General features: G+C 34.9%; 2 protein-coding genes across 2 annotated transcripts in view; both read right to left on the minus strand.

Moving 5' to 3' along the window:
- The window catches only part of adcy3b (adenylate cyclase 3b), an 18,702-nt gene extending 12,556 nt beyond the window's left edge, over nucleotides 1-6,146 (minus strand). Inside the window, exons 1-3 of the mRNA XM_016481941.1 lie at nucleotides 5,514-6,146; nucleotides 2,834-2,983; nucleotides 527-660 (exon numbers count right to left, since the gene is read on the minus strand). Of these exons, the coding sequence (XP_016337427.1) occupies nucleotides 527-660; nucleotides 2,834-2,983; nucleotides 5,514-6,146 (917 nt within the window). The remainder of the gene's footprint in view (nucleotides 1-526; nucleotides 661-2,833; nucleotides 2,984-5,513) is intronic.
- A 4,022-nt stretch (nucleotides 6,147-10,168) lies between these two features.
- Nucleotides 10,169-17,459, minus strand: part of batf (basic leucine zipper transcription factor, ATF-like) — a 10,164-nt gene continuing 2,873 nt past the window's right edge. Inside the window, exons 2-3 of the mRNA XM_016481943.1 lie at nucleotides 16,053-16,157; nucleotides 10,169-11,076 (exon numbers count right to left, since the gene is read on the minus strand). Coding sequence (XP_016337429.1) covers nucleotides 10,873-11,076; nucleotides 16,053-16,157 — 309 coding nt within the window. The 3' untranslated portion in view covers nucleotides 10,169-10,872. The remainder of the gene's footprint in view (nucleotides 11,077-16,052; nucleotides 16,158-17,459) is intronic.

The following is a 17,459-nucleotide window of genomic DNA, read 5'->3' on the forward strand; positions in this document are numbered from 1 at the left end:
TTCTAGCTTTCTGCCCACTTCAAATCAGATACAGAGATGAAATAGTGCGGTAAGACCACATTTATTTGAATGAATTATCGATCCAGAGAGAGATGACAGTTGTGTGTGTGAATTACCTGTGTGTCTCTCTTAAACTATGAAGCTGTTTAGTTACTTCGATTTTACCCCATCAACCCTCTATGGACACCTTGGCAATTGAATCGCCATTGGCTAATACATTTTTTTGTTTTACTCGCCAGACTGATATTATTGATATATAAACCTGGTTATTGCATATTTCAAAAGCTTTCTATTTATTAGCACTAGTACAGAAATCGTATCTGTATCTTACATTTATTTTTGACTGACAAATATGCAGATATATACTGAATGAGTCAATGGACAAATCTGAGTGAATCTTTTGGTGAACAGACTCAAAAGAATCACTGAGGTGAATCAAAATCACGATGCGCTTAATAATAAATGAAGACAGGATAACAATCATGGAGTGACCATGAGTGGAGGACAGATAGATTGAGTGTTTTACCTGACGTTTTCGTGGCGGTACATGTACATGGTGTTGAACTGCTGAGCATCTGATTTCTGATTGGCTCCTTTCTTCATGCCCTGAAGCATCTCATCTGCTATGTGCTTCGGCAAGATAGACAACAGCAATTCCTCCTATGCATGCGCAAAAAACATATATATCAAAATATCTATCTACATGGTTATGATTATGCACTTTTATTATCAATAATATAACAAATAAAGAATTGCAATGTCTTAGCTTATGAATATTCATCAGATCTTGTGATCTTTGTATGTATATTTCTAATTTAGTGGAGCTTCAACAGGTGTACAGGTATATCTAAAGTCTGAAATATTGTCCTCGCTCTAGTTCACGAGCAGAAGAGCGATGTGGGATTTCGGGAGTTTGATGCAGAGTGCATTTGTCTCTTGATGCCGTTGCCATAGTGAGTTAAACCTGTCATCCGCACTCTGATTGGCTGGATGCACTCAACTCCCAGAAGCCCCCACTGCTGCTATGGCATTCTGGGATTGACAGGGTCTCTGGAGACCATGTGACAACATGAGCAGGACAGACAGAAAGAGATGCTGACAGAAACCGCTGTACAGATAGATTGGTGTTAGCGATTAAGGATTCCATTAACACTTAATAGCAAATACTGTTAGTCCCTAATATGGCAACATGTTGTCAACATAAATGGGGTAAGATATCACATGGGAACCTGCCATTAAATTGCAGAATTTAAACTGTAAAATAATGATGAAACAAAGCAATTCATAAGCAAAATAAAAATGTAGCATAGTTGAGACAACTAAGCATACCATCAAGTACCAATTTAATTTCACCATAAAACAATGTGGTGCTTTGAGCGGTCCAACATAGTAAAATTAATGGGTGCCATAGGTTTCGGGCAGGACTATCTGTTTGTTGACCAATAGCAGATAGTGGGACTGCTTTGAAAAACTGTTTCAAAATAGTTCACATTTGCAATTAAAAAAAGTTTTCAGATTTGTGACTCTATTGCGACACTTACACATACATCACAAAATCCTTCTTTGAGACATACATCTTGCTGTAATGCAGTCAAAGTTCACTAAAACTAAAACCACAAAAACACCCTTACTTAAAATACTTAAAATAACATTTACATTAAAATATTTTTTAAATTATTTTATTTCAGCTAGTTTTAAAAAGCATGATTTTTCTTTTTTATTTTGTTTAATTTGTACTAAAATAATAAAACAACTAAAACTGAACTTAAATATATAATTTAATATATGTATAGTCTTATGCAGCTATTAAATAAACAATTTAATAAATATAAATTGTTATGCAGCTGTTAAAAATAATTTAATATATAAGTCTTTATGCAGCTCTTAAAATAATGAATAAATATGTCTTCATGTAGCTCTTAAATTAATTTATAAATACGTAAGTCTTCAATCATGCATTTGTTAAATAATTGAACAAATAAAGTCTTAATGCATCTGTTAAATAATTAATTTAATAAATATGTCTTCATGCAGCTGTTAAATAATTTGATAAAAATAAGTATTTATGATGAAATAAATAATTGAATTAACATTTGTACAAAATAATATTAAATTACTTATTTAAGAGCTCTGTAAAGACTTACAGTTGCATGAAGACTTTTATATTATTTATTAAATTATTTATTTAATAGCTGCATAAGGACTTCTATAATTATTAAATTAATAGTTAGTCTTTATGCTCCTAAATAAGTCATTCAATAAGCCTATGTGCATGATATAATATAGCCTTTGTGCAGATCTTAAATTAATTGTTTAGTAAATATATCAGTCTTTATGCAGCTCTCAAACAGCAAATCAATGTTACTTTTTGGGGGAACTAATGTCTGTATTGCACTTTAGTGAGATATTTTTTATATATAAAACAGATCATAAAACTAGGTTTAGTACGTACTGTGTGACCAACATAAAATAATGTGTGATGGCAAATTTGGGCTCTTGGGTCTTTAGTGTTGCTGCTGTCACACTAACAGTAGCCTGGGGATTGACTTCATTACTGCAATAAGAGTGACAACAGAACACAACCTGCTCTGTGTGTGTGTGTGTACAGTGTGTCCTTGTCTCTAGTTCTGCTCAGATGTGCCAATAACAGGTAACAGGACACAAGGGCCCCAGAGCAGAGCTCCACCACTGAGCCCAATTAGAGCATCTCGGTGCGTTCATTACTCACACACTCAAACATGGCACAAAATCCCTACAAAAAGCATCCGGTGCACTTAAAAACCTTTTTCATTCAAAAGAAAATTTGTACTTGGGAATGCATTTGTGCATGTACCTGTTGTTGACTCTGTTCCTTCAGCGTAAGACTGACTTCCAGAGATTGTTTGGCCTCGAGGAACGCCGTGCGGTACTTACGGTCGGCCATGAAATATGACATCATGCCCACCAGCACAGCAGCAAAATACAGCATCAGATTCGCCACCAGCTATGGGAAACAACACACTCATGTCACTTTTGTTTGAATATACACACTCCAGCCACACAGAACATGGTTTTATTGACATGGAAAATAGAGTGATGATTTTGAGTTGTGGTTGAGTCTGACCCATGACGTCAATGGGAAATCATCATATCAGATCCTTCCATGAGCTCAATGTGCATGACATGAAACACGTGACATGTTGCTCCCACAACCCTCTGCTGTCATGCATTACAGTTTTGGAGACTATCCCACGGTACCACCACAGTACTGCTTGTAAGAGTTTAGTTAAATAAAAACGCTTCAAAAGTTTGAGAGTTATTTTATGCTCACTGAGGCTGCATTTATTTGATAAAATTATGTAAAAATATTATTACAATTAAAAATAACAGTTTTGTTATTTAATGTAATTTATTCCTGTGAGGCAATGCTGAATTGTCAGCATCATTACTCTTTAGTGTCACATGATCCTTTTAGAAATCATTCTAATATGCTGATTTGCTGATCAAAAAACAATTTTTACTACTGTTGAAAATAGTTGTGCTGATTAATACTGTCGAACTATTGTTTAAGGATTATTGGTGCAGTCGTGGCGTAATGGTTAGAGAGTCGGACTTGTAAACCAAAGGTTGTGAGTTTGAGTCTCGATACTGACAATCTGGGAGGACAATCCCTGTTCTGGATGTGTGCTCACTGCGTTTGTTCACTACTCACTGCTGTGTGTGTGTGTGCACTTGGATGTTGAAATGCAGAGCACAAATTCCAAGTATGGGACCTATTTGAGCATATATTTGAAATAGAACTTTTTGCACCATTATAAATGACTGTACTGTCACTTTTGATGAATTTAATGCATCCTTGCTGAATAAAACTATTAATTTATTAAAAAAAAACGTACTGACCGGTAGTGCATCTGTAAATTATATACAAATATCTGCAATTTTTTACTACAAAATTGAAATAAACATTATATGATAATATAATATAAAAAGATATTGTTTAAATATTATATAAAATAGATACTATCATTTAATACAATTATTTAATGTCATTTATTTGTTACCATGAATTTTGTACTGTAGTAGTGATAATATTATAGTATTTTAATAAAGTAGCCTACTATGGTGCCATGTCCAGAATAAAAGTGATACCATGATATTTTAAAATAGTATATAATATTTTAAGTACCTTACTACAGTATTTAATTATGGCAACCGACAAAACAGTATAAGTGTGTAACCTGTCTGATCAGCACTGTTAACTGCAGTTTGTCTTGATGTCTCTGCGCTACGGTGAATCCCAGCAGCAGCGTGTGCGCGCAGCACAATAATAACTGTTTTCTACTGTAATATATTTTAAAATGTAATTTATTCATGTGATGTACAGCTGAATTTTCAGCATCATCACTCCAGTCTTCAGTGTCACATGTTCCTTCAGAAATCATTCTAATATGCTGATTTGCTGCTAAAGAAACATTTCGTATTATTATCAGTTTTGAAAACAGTTGTGCTGCTTTATATTTTTGTGAAAACCGTGATGTTTTTTTTAAGGATTATTTGAACTTTTATTTGAAATAGAATCTTTTGTAACATTATACAGGTGCATCTCAATAAATTAGAATGTCGTGGAAAAGTTAATTTATTTCAGTAATTCAACTCAAATTGTGAAACTCGTGTATTAAATAAATTCAATGCACACAGACTGAAGTAGTTTAAGTCTTTGGTTCTTTTAATTGTGATGATTTTGGCTCACATTTAACAAAAACCCACCAATTCACTATCTCAACAAATTAGAATACTTCATAAGACCAATAAAAAAAAACATTTTTCACCTGTAAATGTCTATACTCTCATTTTTGATTAATTTAATGCATCCTTGCTGAAAAAAAGTATTAATTTCTTAAAAAAAAAAAAAACCTGACCAGTAGTGCATTAGTAAATTAGAAAGATATCTACAATTTTTACTATAAAATTTAAGTAAAAATTATATAAAAATATAATGCAAATTAAAACATTAATAAAATATTATATTAAATAAAATACTTCTATAGATATTATAATTGAATACAATTATTGAATGTAATTTATTTGTTACCACATGAAGTAACCTATTTTTATATGGTTAGGCTTAAATTAACATAGCATAATATTATAGCTATTATAATATAATACAATTATCCTACTCAATGTAATTTATTTGTTACCACATGAAAGACTATTTTTGTACTGTAGTAATGATATTAGGTTGTACTTTCAGGCACACCATTGTAACAAAACTCATACCATTTAAAAAAAACATTTAAAATGGTAATCACCTTTACAAAATAGTACTGTGTGGGTACCAAGTGCATTCAGAAGCATGATCAGTGCAACTCACTGTAAATAATTTCTTCACAAACAAAAAAGTACCAAAAAAGTACTATGATTTCGTCCAGTAGTATGATGATACCCTGGTATTCGAGGTACCTTACTATGGTATTTTATTATGGCAAGTGACAAAACAATTTTTCCAGTGTGTGTGTGTGTGTGTGTGTCACCTGTCTGATCAGCACTGTTAACTGCAGTTTGTCCTGATGTCTCTGCGCTACGGTGAATCCCAGCAGCAGCGTGTGCGCACAGCACGAGAGCGCACTCAGGAGCGCGATAGGCGCGAGCGGCAGCGGGAGCGTGAGGAAGAAGGAGAAGAGGAAGAATGTCTGCCATCCGACGGTGTCACCGGCCGCGTAAAATCCCGCGAAGTTCAAACTTAAGTAACACAGCACGTGGACCGTGATGAGCAGCCAGAGCGCGAACGGCACGAGGCTCCGGGGCACGGACTCCGGCAGCAAACGGAACCGGCACAAAATATAGAGCAGAATATCCGACGCGAGCCCACCTGCCGCCACCGCGAGCGTCTTCAGTTTATCCTCAGAGTAAACCACCGCGCACATGATGACGACGTAACCGTTAAAGAGGGCCGCGAACACGATCAGCACCAGTAATGTCTCCTGCCGCTGCCGCAGAAAATACGTCTGATAAACTTTCTCCAGAGACTCCGGTGTAAACTTGAGACGCATGAAACGCGGCAGAGACAGCGAGCCGCCACGCGCCGCCGTTATCTCGCGCACGCCACCGCCAGTGTGCGGCTCCGCCACGGTAACCGGACCGTCCTGAGTCCCGTTCACCGACATACTGAAGCTCTAGTAAAGTTCGACGTGTAATACTGCCGTCTGTAGAAGATCTGTCACGGTTGTCCGATTTTATTCCGCTCGGGTTTGAGTAGAAACGCACCGGAGAGATTCAGTCTGTCATTCCTTAACGATCCCCGGCTCCGTTTCCATGACAAACACATCTCGAACTGCTCTTCCACATCCTGAAAATGCAACAATAACAGAAAAGAAACAAATTTAAGCTCTAGTTTCCTTATTTATTTAATATTTTGTTAAAATAGTGAAGATATTAAAACCTGTGCTGTCTACCGATTAATCGCGATTAATCGCCTACAATATGTATGTGTATACTGTGTATAGGCCTATTTATAATGTATATTTAAATACACACACATACGGTATATATTTTTGTATATAAATATATTTAATATATAAACATTTTTTGATTAAATATATATATTTAGTGCTGTCAAACAATTAATCTCATCCAAAATAAAAGTTTTTGTTTACATAATATATGTATGTGTACTGTGTATATTTATTATGTATATATAAATACATACACATACAGTATATATTTTGAAAATATTTACATGTATTTACATGTCTATATTTATATTCATATAATTTATATTATAAATAAATATATTTAATATATAAAAATAACATATTTTTCTGAAATATATACATGCATGTGTATTTATATATACATAACAAATATACACAGTACACACTCATATATTACGTAAACAAAAACTTATTTTGGATGTCATTAATCGCGATTAATCTTTGACAGCACTAAATGTTATTCATACATTATATAATGCCTAATGTCAGCAGTCGTCATGAGCTAGGCTACTATAGCTAGCACTAAAAATAATAATTTAAAAGTACACATAATCACGTAAATTTGAATTGATTAAGTTTATTAATCGATGTGCGTATCGCCTTCAAAAAGTTTGCAAAAAAAGTAGCATTTGCCTCAACAGGTAACCATAGAAATAGAACACTGGTCGATGGATTTGTTTTATGACAGTATTGCCTGGTACATTGACCAAATATATATAGGCTAGGCTACTATATCTTTATTTTTTTAGCATTTTCTGTCATACTTGCATGTCACAAATAGCCTAATATTTTTAGTGATTGTCTACACAGTATAGTCTGGCTAACTGCGTCTAAATAAATAAATAGGACTTTTATCAGATTAAGAAAAAATATATAAATTAAACTGACAGTGTTTCACTACTAGACCAACAAAAATATGTTTGTATAAACTGAATTGGTTTGACTCATATGCTGTTACTTTTTCTACTGAACACAAAAATAGAAATATATGAAGAATTGTTACACAGATTTTGCCAGACAACAGTAACTAGAGCTGTCAAGCTTAATAAATAAATATTAAAAACATAAAATATCATATAAGTAATCTGCATGACTGTTTTTATTTTTGTGTGAACTCATTCTGATTGTAACATTAATGATAAAACAGAGTAAATCTTTCATTGTTATAAGTTAATGAATTAATGAACAAATTTGTATCTTACCTGATTCAAGTGGAAACTTGTTTTTTTTTAGGCTACCACTGTTATTGTGGCAAAATACTAACATTTCTTGACATTCTTAAAAAAAGGCTATAAAATTATAAAGGACTGAAATTAACTGAATATTAAGTGATATTTACAATTACTTCTTCCGTTAAAGGCAGATATTCCATTTTGTAGGTTTGGTAAACAATCCATATATCACTGAAGGCTTTCTAATAACCTTCATGTAAGACTCAGTATCCTCACTGAACCTCAGCTACAAACAATAACTCCAGCTCTCTCTCTCTCTCTCTCTCTCTCTCTCTCTCTCTCTCTCTCTCTCTCTCTCTCTCTCAGACAGTGTTGCTGTAACCAAACCCAACTCTTTCCAGGTTGCTACAGTGTGTTCTCTTGTGAGTATAAGGCTCATGCCTGAGGGAACTACAGAAATGTGTTGTCGCACTAAGTTTTCCATTCTATAATATGTTGTGTGATCCACATATTTAAGGCTACTGTTTATGTTCATGTAATAGTACTGTTCATTCCTGTTTGTTTACAATGTTTTTACATAGAGTCATTATTAAAGAAGATTCATCGTCCAGAAGCAGCAGTAGTATTAAAAAGGTATTCCTCATTTCCATGCTGGTGGTCTGCTCCCACTGGTTGCCCTTTTATCGCACTTTATCATACTTCACAGGTATGTTTCAGCGACAGCAGGTATGTAAATAGTGCTGTTTTGTTTGCATGCAAACATTTAACCTTTATTCCCCAATTAAGACTCTGAATTAAGAATTCCCCAATATCCTCTGCAGGGACGCTGGATGGGGTTGTTGTCCTCAAGGCCACTCGTACATATGGGGGCAGCAAACTCTTAGATTTGATTTGTTTGAACACAATGTGTCCTGTAGGAGGAAAACTTGTAAACAGGAGAATGCAACATAAGATAATTTATTTATCCTTTATATAGCCAGGAGAATCCCATTGAGACATCACAATCTCTTCTTCCAGGGAGACCTGGTCATGATGAAGACATATTGTTGTAGACCTATATTGTTTGATAAAACTAACATTTTTACAACAATCAATTACTATATGTGATTTAATTTAATATTTTCTTCCAGTGCCTTTATGTTTATTGTATGAGATTTTAGAAAATAAATGGCTGGTCAGAATTTATTTTGAGTGTATGAATAAAATATGGAAAAGGAAATAGAAAGAGGACAAGAAAATTGCGGGCTCAGTTTAATAGAGATACTGGATAATAGCCTAATTTCTAAACAGATGTATTTATTCGGATGACCAAACATACTTGTGCTTTCTGAAAATAAAATATTTCATGCATTATACTTAGGCAAGAACATGAACCATTTACAACATTTGTTCATGATAAATGAAACAGAGATGACATTATGTTCAAATTCATTAAAAGTGTGTATATTTTACATGTGTAACCAAACCCAACTCTTTCCAGGTTGCTACAGTGTGTTCTCTTGTGAGTATAAGGCTCATGCCTGAGGGAACTACAGAAATGTGTTGTCGCACTAAGTTTTCCATTCTATAATATGTTGTGTGATCCACATATTTAAGGCTACTGTTTATGTTCATGTAATAGTACTGTTCATTCCTGTTTGTTTACAATGTTTTTACATAGAGTCATTATTAAAGAAGATTCATCGTCCAGAAGCAGCAGTAGTATTAAAAAGGTATTCCTCATTTCCATGCTGGTGGTCTGCTCCCACTGGTTGCCCTTTTATCGCACTTTATCATACTTCACAGGTATGTTTCAGCGACAGCAGGTATGTAAATAGTGCTGTTTTGTTTGCATGCAAACATTTAACCTTTATTCCCCAATTAAGACTCTGAATTAAGAATTCCCCAATATCCTCTGCAGGGACGCTGGATGGGGTTGTTGTCCTCAAGGCCACTCGTACATATGGGGGCAGCAAACTCTTAGATTTGATTTGTTTGAACACAATGTGTCCTGTAGGAGGAAAACTTGTAAACAGGAGAATGCAACATAAGATAATTTATTTATCCTTTATATAGCCAGGAGAATCCCATTGAGACATCACAATCTCTTCTTCCAGGGAGACCTGGTCATGATGAAGACATATTGTTGTAGACCTATATTGTTTGATAAAACTAACATTTTTACAACAATCAATTACTATATGTGATTTAATTTAATATTTTCTTCCAGTGCCTTTATGTTTATTGTATGAGATTTTAGAAAATAAATGGCTGGTCAGAATTTATTTTGAGTGTATGAATAAAATATGGAAAAGGAAATAGAAAGAGGACAAGAAAATTGCGGGCTCAGTTTAATAGAGATACTGGATAATAGCCTAATTTCTAAACAGATGTATTTATTCGGATGACCAAACATACTTGTGCTTTCTGAAAATAAAATATTTCATGCATTATACTTAGGCAAGAACATGAACCATTTACAACATTTGTTCATGATAAATGAAACAGAGATGACATTATGTTCAAATTCATTAAAAGTGTGTATATTTTACATGTTTTTATTGATTTTTTCCACAGGTGATCACAGAAGATCACAGATACAAATTTTCCTTCCTCCACATTTGAGATATAGCCTAGGCTAACGCAGTAGTTTGTACAACTTTAGAATATCCCAAAGGGTTTAGAATAAAAATACTCTGCTAGAATTGTGTATAAAGTACATTCAGAATGTTTGACCCATTCAACATCTTAAATGAGTCATAATAGAAAAACATTCACACATAATATCTGTGAACAGGATAAACAATCAACATAATTTTTCTTAGAATCCAGTCATCTTATAAGCATTTCACAGAAATAGAATAAAATAAATGATCATATGAATCAGTAGAGTGGTTTCTAATAAAATCTAAATTAAAAACATTCATTGTGTCATTGCCATGCACCTTTGCAAGTAGCCAACGTTTAACACTACAGATGCTTGCATTTTACAGACATGAGTTTTTGTTCCAAGGAGCTGGGATTATTTTACTTTAGACAAGAAAAAAAAAAAATGATATTAAGATATCAGTACCACAAAAATCGTTACATCTGGAGGCTTTTGTTTGATTTCTCTGATATTCAGTAGATGATTGTAAGATCACTTCAGTGCCCTCTGATGACTGTTATGTGGTTCATGACTCAAACCAAAGTTCTTTGACTGTAGCCCACAGGCGGATTCCGTGCAGAACTGCGGCGTCCTCTGCCGGTTAGAGCGGGTAGTGCGGCACGCTGATATGCTGGTGAAACGCGCCGTGGTGCGCGCCATACAGCAGCTCCGTGGATGCACCGCTCAGGCCCGTGCACAGCGGCTCATGGTTGCTCAGGACCGTGGACAGATATTTGGCCTCTTCTGTGAGTCTTTTCACCTCTTTCCTGAGCGCCGCGTTTTCCTTCTCCAAATTCTCACTCTCCTAGAGCACAAACAGAAGAGAAAATACATTTAATGAGCTCCAGAAGTCAGAAAGATTGAGATAATGCACATTTTCTGAAGAATATGTACACTGTAAAATAAATCTAAAATTTACGGTAAAAAATTGGCAGCTGTGTTTGCCAGAATTTTACTGTAAAAAAAATACGGTAGCAACATTTTAGGGTTTACGAATTTAACTTCAATTTACAATTAAAAACTGTTATTCATTAACTGATACAATGTTAATATACCAACCTACTGAATTACTGAAATCTGTTTTGTACCTTTGTAATATACCCTGATAACCATCAAAATCAGGTGGTGATGAGAAAGCCAGGATGAACCAAAGCTCACCACAAGCAGATTTTCCACAAGCTGAGAAGGCCAATACTAATATACATATATATATATATATAGAGGGTGCACAATGTCATTCACACAAACACTACACACCATCATGGTGACATACATGAAACTGAAATATGCAATAAACATTAATTTAACAACATTAGATGTAACATACAACCCTACTAAACATAACTGATAAGAAAAAACTAAGAAGAAACATTATTTAAAAGAAAAAAAACATCAAATTTGAAATGCAATGCAGGGAATTCTGGGAATGTCAGTTTACGGGTTTTCACTGTAAATTATACAATCTTTTTTCACTTCCAAAAACGGTATTTTACCGTAAAAATTCATGAAATGTCTATTACAGTTTTTCACCATATATAGTAGGGGAACTTACTCTTAACCATTTAACAGGTTTTTACTGTAGCATTGTCACAGTTATTTACCATTAAAATCACAATAATTTTTTTCGGTTTACTGTCAAAGCTTATAAATAATTAATGAACTTGCTACTAATTGGTTGTCTGTTGCTAAACATCTAAACTGTTAACCTAAGGTTTGTCATAGTATGTAAAATATTTATAAAATGCTCAAAAGTCAAGTCATTTTTATTTGTATTGCACTTTTCACAATGCATACTTTTTTAAAACTACTTAACAGTAGAGCATGAGAGCATGCATATGCTTATTGGGCATTATTTTTAGGTTCTCTTGGGGGTCATGATGGTTCCCGCTCAGCGACGGGCAGTGAGAAGATTTGCAAATATTAAGCTTTCTCTGAAGTGTTGTGTTTAAATTGACAATTCACACAAAAATTTTGTCAAAATGCCCGTCTTGGTAAGTATCCTATAGCAGACATAGCCGGCTGAACGTACTGTATCAGTGCACTGGATCAGTGCATTCTCTTAAAGTGACAGCACTTTCCTAATATTAATCAAACAGTAACAACAAAGAAATCACTCACTGCTCTTGATTGAATAGCTTTTGGAACTTTAATAAAGATTAATCTTTAATTTATACAGTCAAATATGCAATGCTGTTTTACATTTCATTACTTTATTCAATTTCTGTACCTAAAAACTAATTTTAGACCTAATCACAGTTTATTTTATTTGTATCTTTACTCTATTGTATTTATTTGTGCTGTTGCTTGTAGTTAGATAGATTATTCTTATTTTCTTTATTTTTATTTGACAGTATAGTTTTTCCCTAAACATAGCACATACCGAACCATACCGAAACCGTGACTCTAAAACCGTGATACAAACCGAACCGTGAGTAAGTTGAACTGTTCCACCCCTAGTAGACACGCATATTGTGACTGTGTTATTACAATGCACACCTTGTTTTACCAAAGTATACATAGTTACATATTAGTACCTAAAGCAGGGCTCAGCAACTTTGGTCCTGCAGAGTTTAGCACCAACCCTAATCAAACACACCAGCCTGTAGCTTTCTAGTGATCTTGAAGACATTGATTAGCTTTTTCAGGTGTGTTTGATTAGGGTTGGAGCTAAACTCTGCAGGACAGTGGCCCTCCAGATGCCCAGCCCTGACCTAAAGGGGCTGTTTACACCTGGTCACTTCATGCATTTTGTCTGATTGGATAGCTATCCGATCGTGAAAAGACCAGGTGTAAATGCCCTCCGAAACGCATTCGAGACGGATACAAATCCGATCGCTCAAAGCTTCAGGAGGTGGTCTGGGTCGCATTCCAGACGAAACTCGACAAGTGTAAATGCATCTGGTTGTTGAAACCACATATGTAAATTTTACTCCTCCCAAAATGTTAAAATAATTAACGTGTGAGAGCGCGTTATAGGCTATATGACATTAATCAGACTGCGCTAATGCAACACGCATCGCTGCGGACGAGTAGCTCTTCAGCAAGCCGACACGCAGACTGCCGCGAATTAAAGACGCAGATGGTCAACACACACTCATCTTCATTAAAAGTAGTAAGACAAACTTATCTGATGCCGCGCACTCTCCTATTGCGGTCTTTGATCTTGAAATAAGCTGATAAAATGCAGCGCTTATTTTTTGATTTCGTTGATGTGAACTCCGTTAAATTTCAATATAGCGCAGGAATTGAAGATCAGATTTATATCCATTTTGCGACGACATGTATGTGGCCAAGTGTAAATGGAAACGTTTTAACAAATCAGATAGATATCCGATCAACACGCATGAAATTACCAGGTGTAAACCAGTGTTAACAAAAGAAAGACAGAAAATCACTCACTGCTCTTGACTGAAAAACTTTAGTAGCCCTACAGATTAATCTAAATTTATTTATAGAAATAAATATGTCTGCTTGAAAGAATGAAGAATATGGTAAACAAGTTGCTATAAATAATGCATAATTAGCCTATATAACCATTGGTATTTCATTAAAAAGAAGACCATGTTCTTGTTCTTTATGAGAAGAGGTTTTATCTAATTTTAACAAAGGCATGTTGTGTGTCACCGCAGTTAAATCGGTGTCTATCATGATATAACCTTAATATCAAACCTATATAATGAGTTTGGAAATTTTAGAGAAATGCTTAATAAATGCACTGTAACTAAACCCATTAGATTTTAGCTGACTAAATTTACTGTAGATTTAGCTGACTTAAATCTTATGATATTTAGTCGACTAAAACTAAAAACAATTCAGATGACTAAAATATGACTAAAACTAAATGGCATTTTAGTCAAAAGACTGACTATGACTAAAACTAAATCAAAGTTTGCTGTCAAAATTAACACTGGTGTAAATAGGCCCAAAGTGTACATATTAGTACCTTTTGAAAGGGTACTGCCTCAGTTTTGTACTTTTTTTTAGAGTGTAGAAGCCTGTTGTATTTAAAGGTATAGTTCACTCAAAACTTAAAATTCATCCCCATGTTGTTTCAAATATGTTTGATTTTTCAGTGCAACACAAAAGGAGAAATTTCAAAGAATCACATGCAACGGCCATAGCTGACTCCAAAAACGACAAAAAAACAGCATAAAAATTGTGTATCATGTTCGAAGCCTATAGACCTTGGTCAGGGTATGCCATATTTAGTGTTTGACAGGAATGAAAACCAGGCTGTGAAGGATAGGAGTACAGTGCGTTTAATGGATTGTACTGTACTGTTTAATGACATACCGATAGTTCAGCTGATGAAACGTCTTTCCGAAAATAACTTTTAGTAGACAAAAACTCCATAACACAGTTTTGAAAATTGTGAATTACGAAGATTACATGATCTTGGAAAGTCTAAGCCTATCTTTCAAAGCCACATTTTCATCCGTGTTAAATTCAATATGGTGTCTCACCTGACTATGAATAGGTCTTCTGAAGCCAACAACTGAAGTCTTCATTCAATGATTATCTCCTCTCAGCCGCAGCTTTCAAATCTCATATTTTCATATACTCATTTTCAAACCGTGTTTGATGTCTTACAGGTCTCATAACGGAACGTGACATGCAAAATTTGAATTTGCAGAAACATGAATGAAACTATCTTGTTTTGTGTTCCAGACAGTCACGCAGGTTTGGAACGACATGAAAGTGAGCGAAGAACTTTAATTGTTGGTTGAACTATCCATTTAATTCAATCAAAAATGGAAGGTTCTTTATTGGCATTGATGGTTCCATGAAGAACCTTTAACATCCATGAAACCTTTCAAATGCACAAAAGGTTCTAGAAAGTCAAAAAAAGTTCTTAAAATGTTCTTCACACTGAGAAACAAATGCTTCTTTTAAGATCTGTTCACATAAAGGGGAATCAAAAATGCGTCTTCTATGGCATCGCTGTGAAAACCCCCTTTAGGAGTATAGGATCTATTCGTGGATCTTATTCTTGATCTATTCTGATGTAAAGATGAGCATAACTGCAGTGGGTCTGTTCTGTTGAGTCCCTGGAACAGCATGTGCAGTGATCAGAGGAGTGAAAGGACGTGAGTAATACCAGAGGGAAACACCCATATAACACAGATGCTTAATGAAAGTGATAGAGGGTTTTGGCTTTGACTAAAAGCCAAATGCAATCCAAATGGTTTGGCGACTGTTAGACAGGCGTGTGCTTGAATGTATAGAGTGCAGGAATTGAATGCACGAATGCAAAGCATCACATTTTTGTAAGAATCAGTCATGCAGATTTGAGGACCGTTGTTGTTGTTTTCTTGATAAATTACAGAGAATTTACGAGGTGCACGGCTGCTCGATTCAGCTGAGCGTTTCACCCACGCAATATAATTAATGCCAGAATCTGAAGCAAACAAGACCAGAGCCACAACAAGTGTGAAGCATGACAGAAGCCGTGACGCATCACCACATGGTCAGTAAAGCTTCATGTAAATACAGTCAGAGTCAATCAGCATCACACCTGTAACACAGCTGGACACAGTGATGCTGGACGCTCTTCTCTTCTTGGATTTAGCTTCATTTTATTCTCATGTTTCTTAAAATGTTTGGTTGTTTTTACTAAAAATGGATTATTTTGTCTTGCTAAACCGTTGTAGGGTCTGTCTGCACCTTCTGATTGTTCCGAAGTCACAGTGTGCAGCACTAAACAATGCAAGCTCGTGGTTAATGAGAATGTGATCGTGTATCAGGTGTGTTATAGATGATGTTTCTGGATGAAGTTCTCACCAGGTGCAGACTGTCGGCTTTCTGCGTTTGTCTCATTCGGCTCTTCTGCGCCGCGATACGGTTCTTCTCTCTCCTCATCACCTTCCTTACCTCATTCGTCGAACCCTGAAAACCAGCACACACCAGTTCATGTGTAAGGTAACACAAAACTTTCACGACAACAAGAATGACATTTGCAATCCTTTTTATTAGACATTCTCTCAGATCAAGTCTTTTTGTCATTCCAGAACACTTTTCAGGAGAGTTTCTGACCAGGATGTAGAGGCTGAAGGTCAAGTTCATCCTCCAGAGCATCTCCATGTATCCCAAGGTTAATGAATCATACACAATAAAACCAAGAGCATGTACATGTTTCTCCGTTAGTTTTATTATTTATATACTATGAATTAATATTTTTAATTACCATTACATTTTTATATTTTCAGGTCATTTTAATTTTAGTTTAAGTAGTTTTGTTGTGATTTTACTGCAGTTTTGTTACATACATACATACACATTAGGGCTGTCAAATCGATTAATCGCATCCAAAATAAAAGTTCGTATACATACATATATATATATATTTTTTTTTTATTTTGATTAAACTACTAAAATAAACTACAAAACCCAAATAAAAAAGAAACTACTATTTTTTTTATTTCTGTATTAATTATTTTTTATTTCTGTGTTTTAGTAATTTTAGTTTCAACTTATATTTATTTATCTATGTATTTTGTTTTTTATTCCGTTTTTTGTTTATCTAATATTTATATTTTATTTTATTTCAGCTTTTTTTATTTCATTTCAGTTTGTTTTAGTTAACGATAACAACACTGTTCTCCATTAAACGATTCTGCAGCAGAGATGTTTTTTTGTTATTCTAGTAGTTTAAAGAGCAATACTTTGGTTGAAAGCCTCCTCCATACCTGCATGTTTTTCACATGTTGTGGCAGACAGGTGTGACATTTTCAAAGGCAGAGGGCAATCTTTTCCCACAACCCCAGCAGCCCCTGAGCTCTGACGTCCTTTACTGAACCCAGAGTCAGAGCGACTTTTTCCATATGACAAATTCCCCACAATAAGAGACCCTCCAGAGGTGTGTGAATGTCTATGACTAGCTCTGTTTCTGGTTAATTCAGGGAAACTTCTGCTTTCAGACCCAGAAGTTCACAGCTGAGCTACTTCATGATAGATTCATCTATGAAGCATTTAGCATCAGTTTACAGACATTATGCACTTCTCTAGTATTTGCCATGAATCAACTGGTATTTTGGTTATTTTTAGTAGATGTATGAAGCCAGTTCTCCTGAACGTCAAACATGTACTATGGACATCACAGAAACAAGGTGTCACAATACTTTATTTTGAACCTACACTCTAAAAAATGCTGGGTTGTTTCAACCCAATTTTGGGTCAAATATGGACTAA

Source organism: Sinocyclocheilus anshuiensis, unplaced genomic scaffold (assembly GCF_001515605.1).
Source record: "Sinocyclocheilus anshuiensis isolate Anshui unplaced genomic scaffold, SAMN03320099.WGS_v1.1 scaffold769, whole genome shotgun sequence".
Classification (NCBI taxonomy): Eukaryota; Metazoa; Chordata; class Actinopteri; order Cypriniformes; family Cyprinidae; genus Sinocyclocheilus; species Sinocyclocheilus anshuiensis.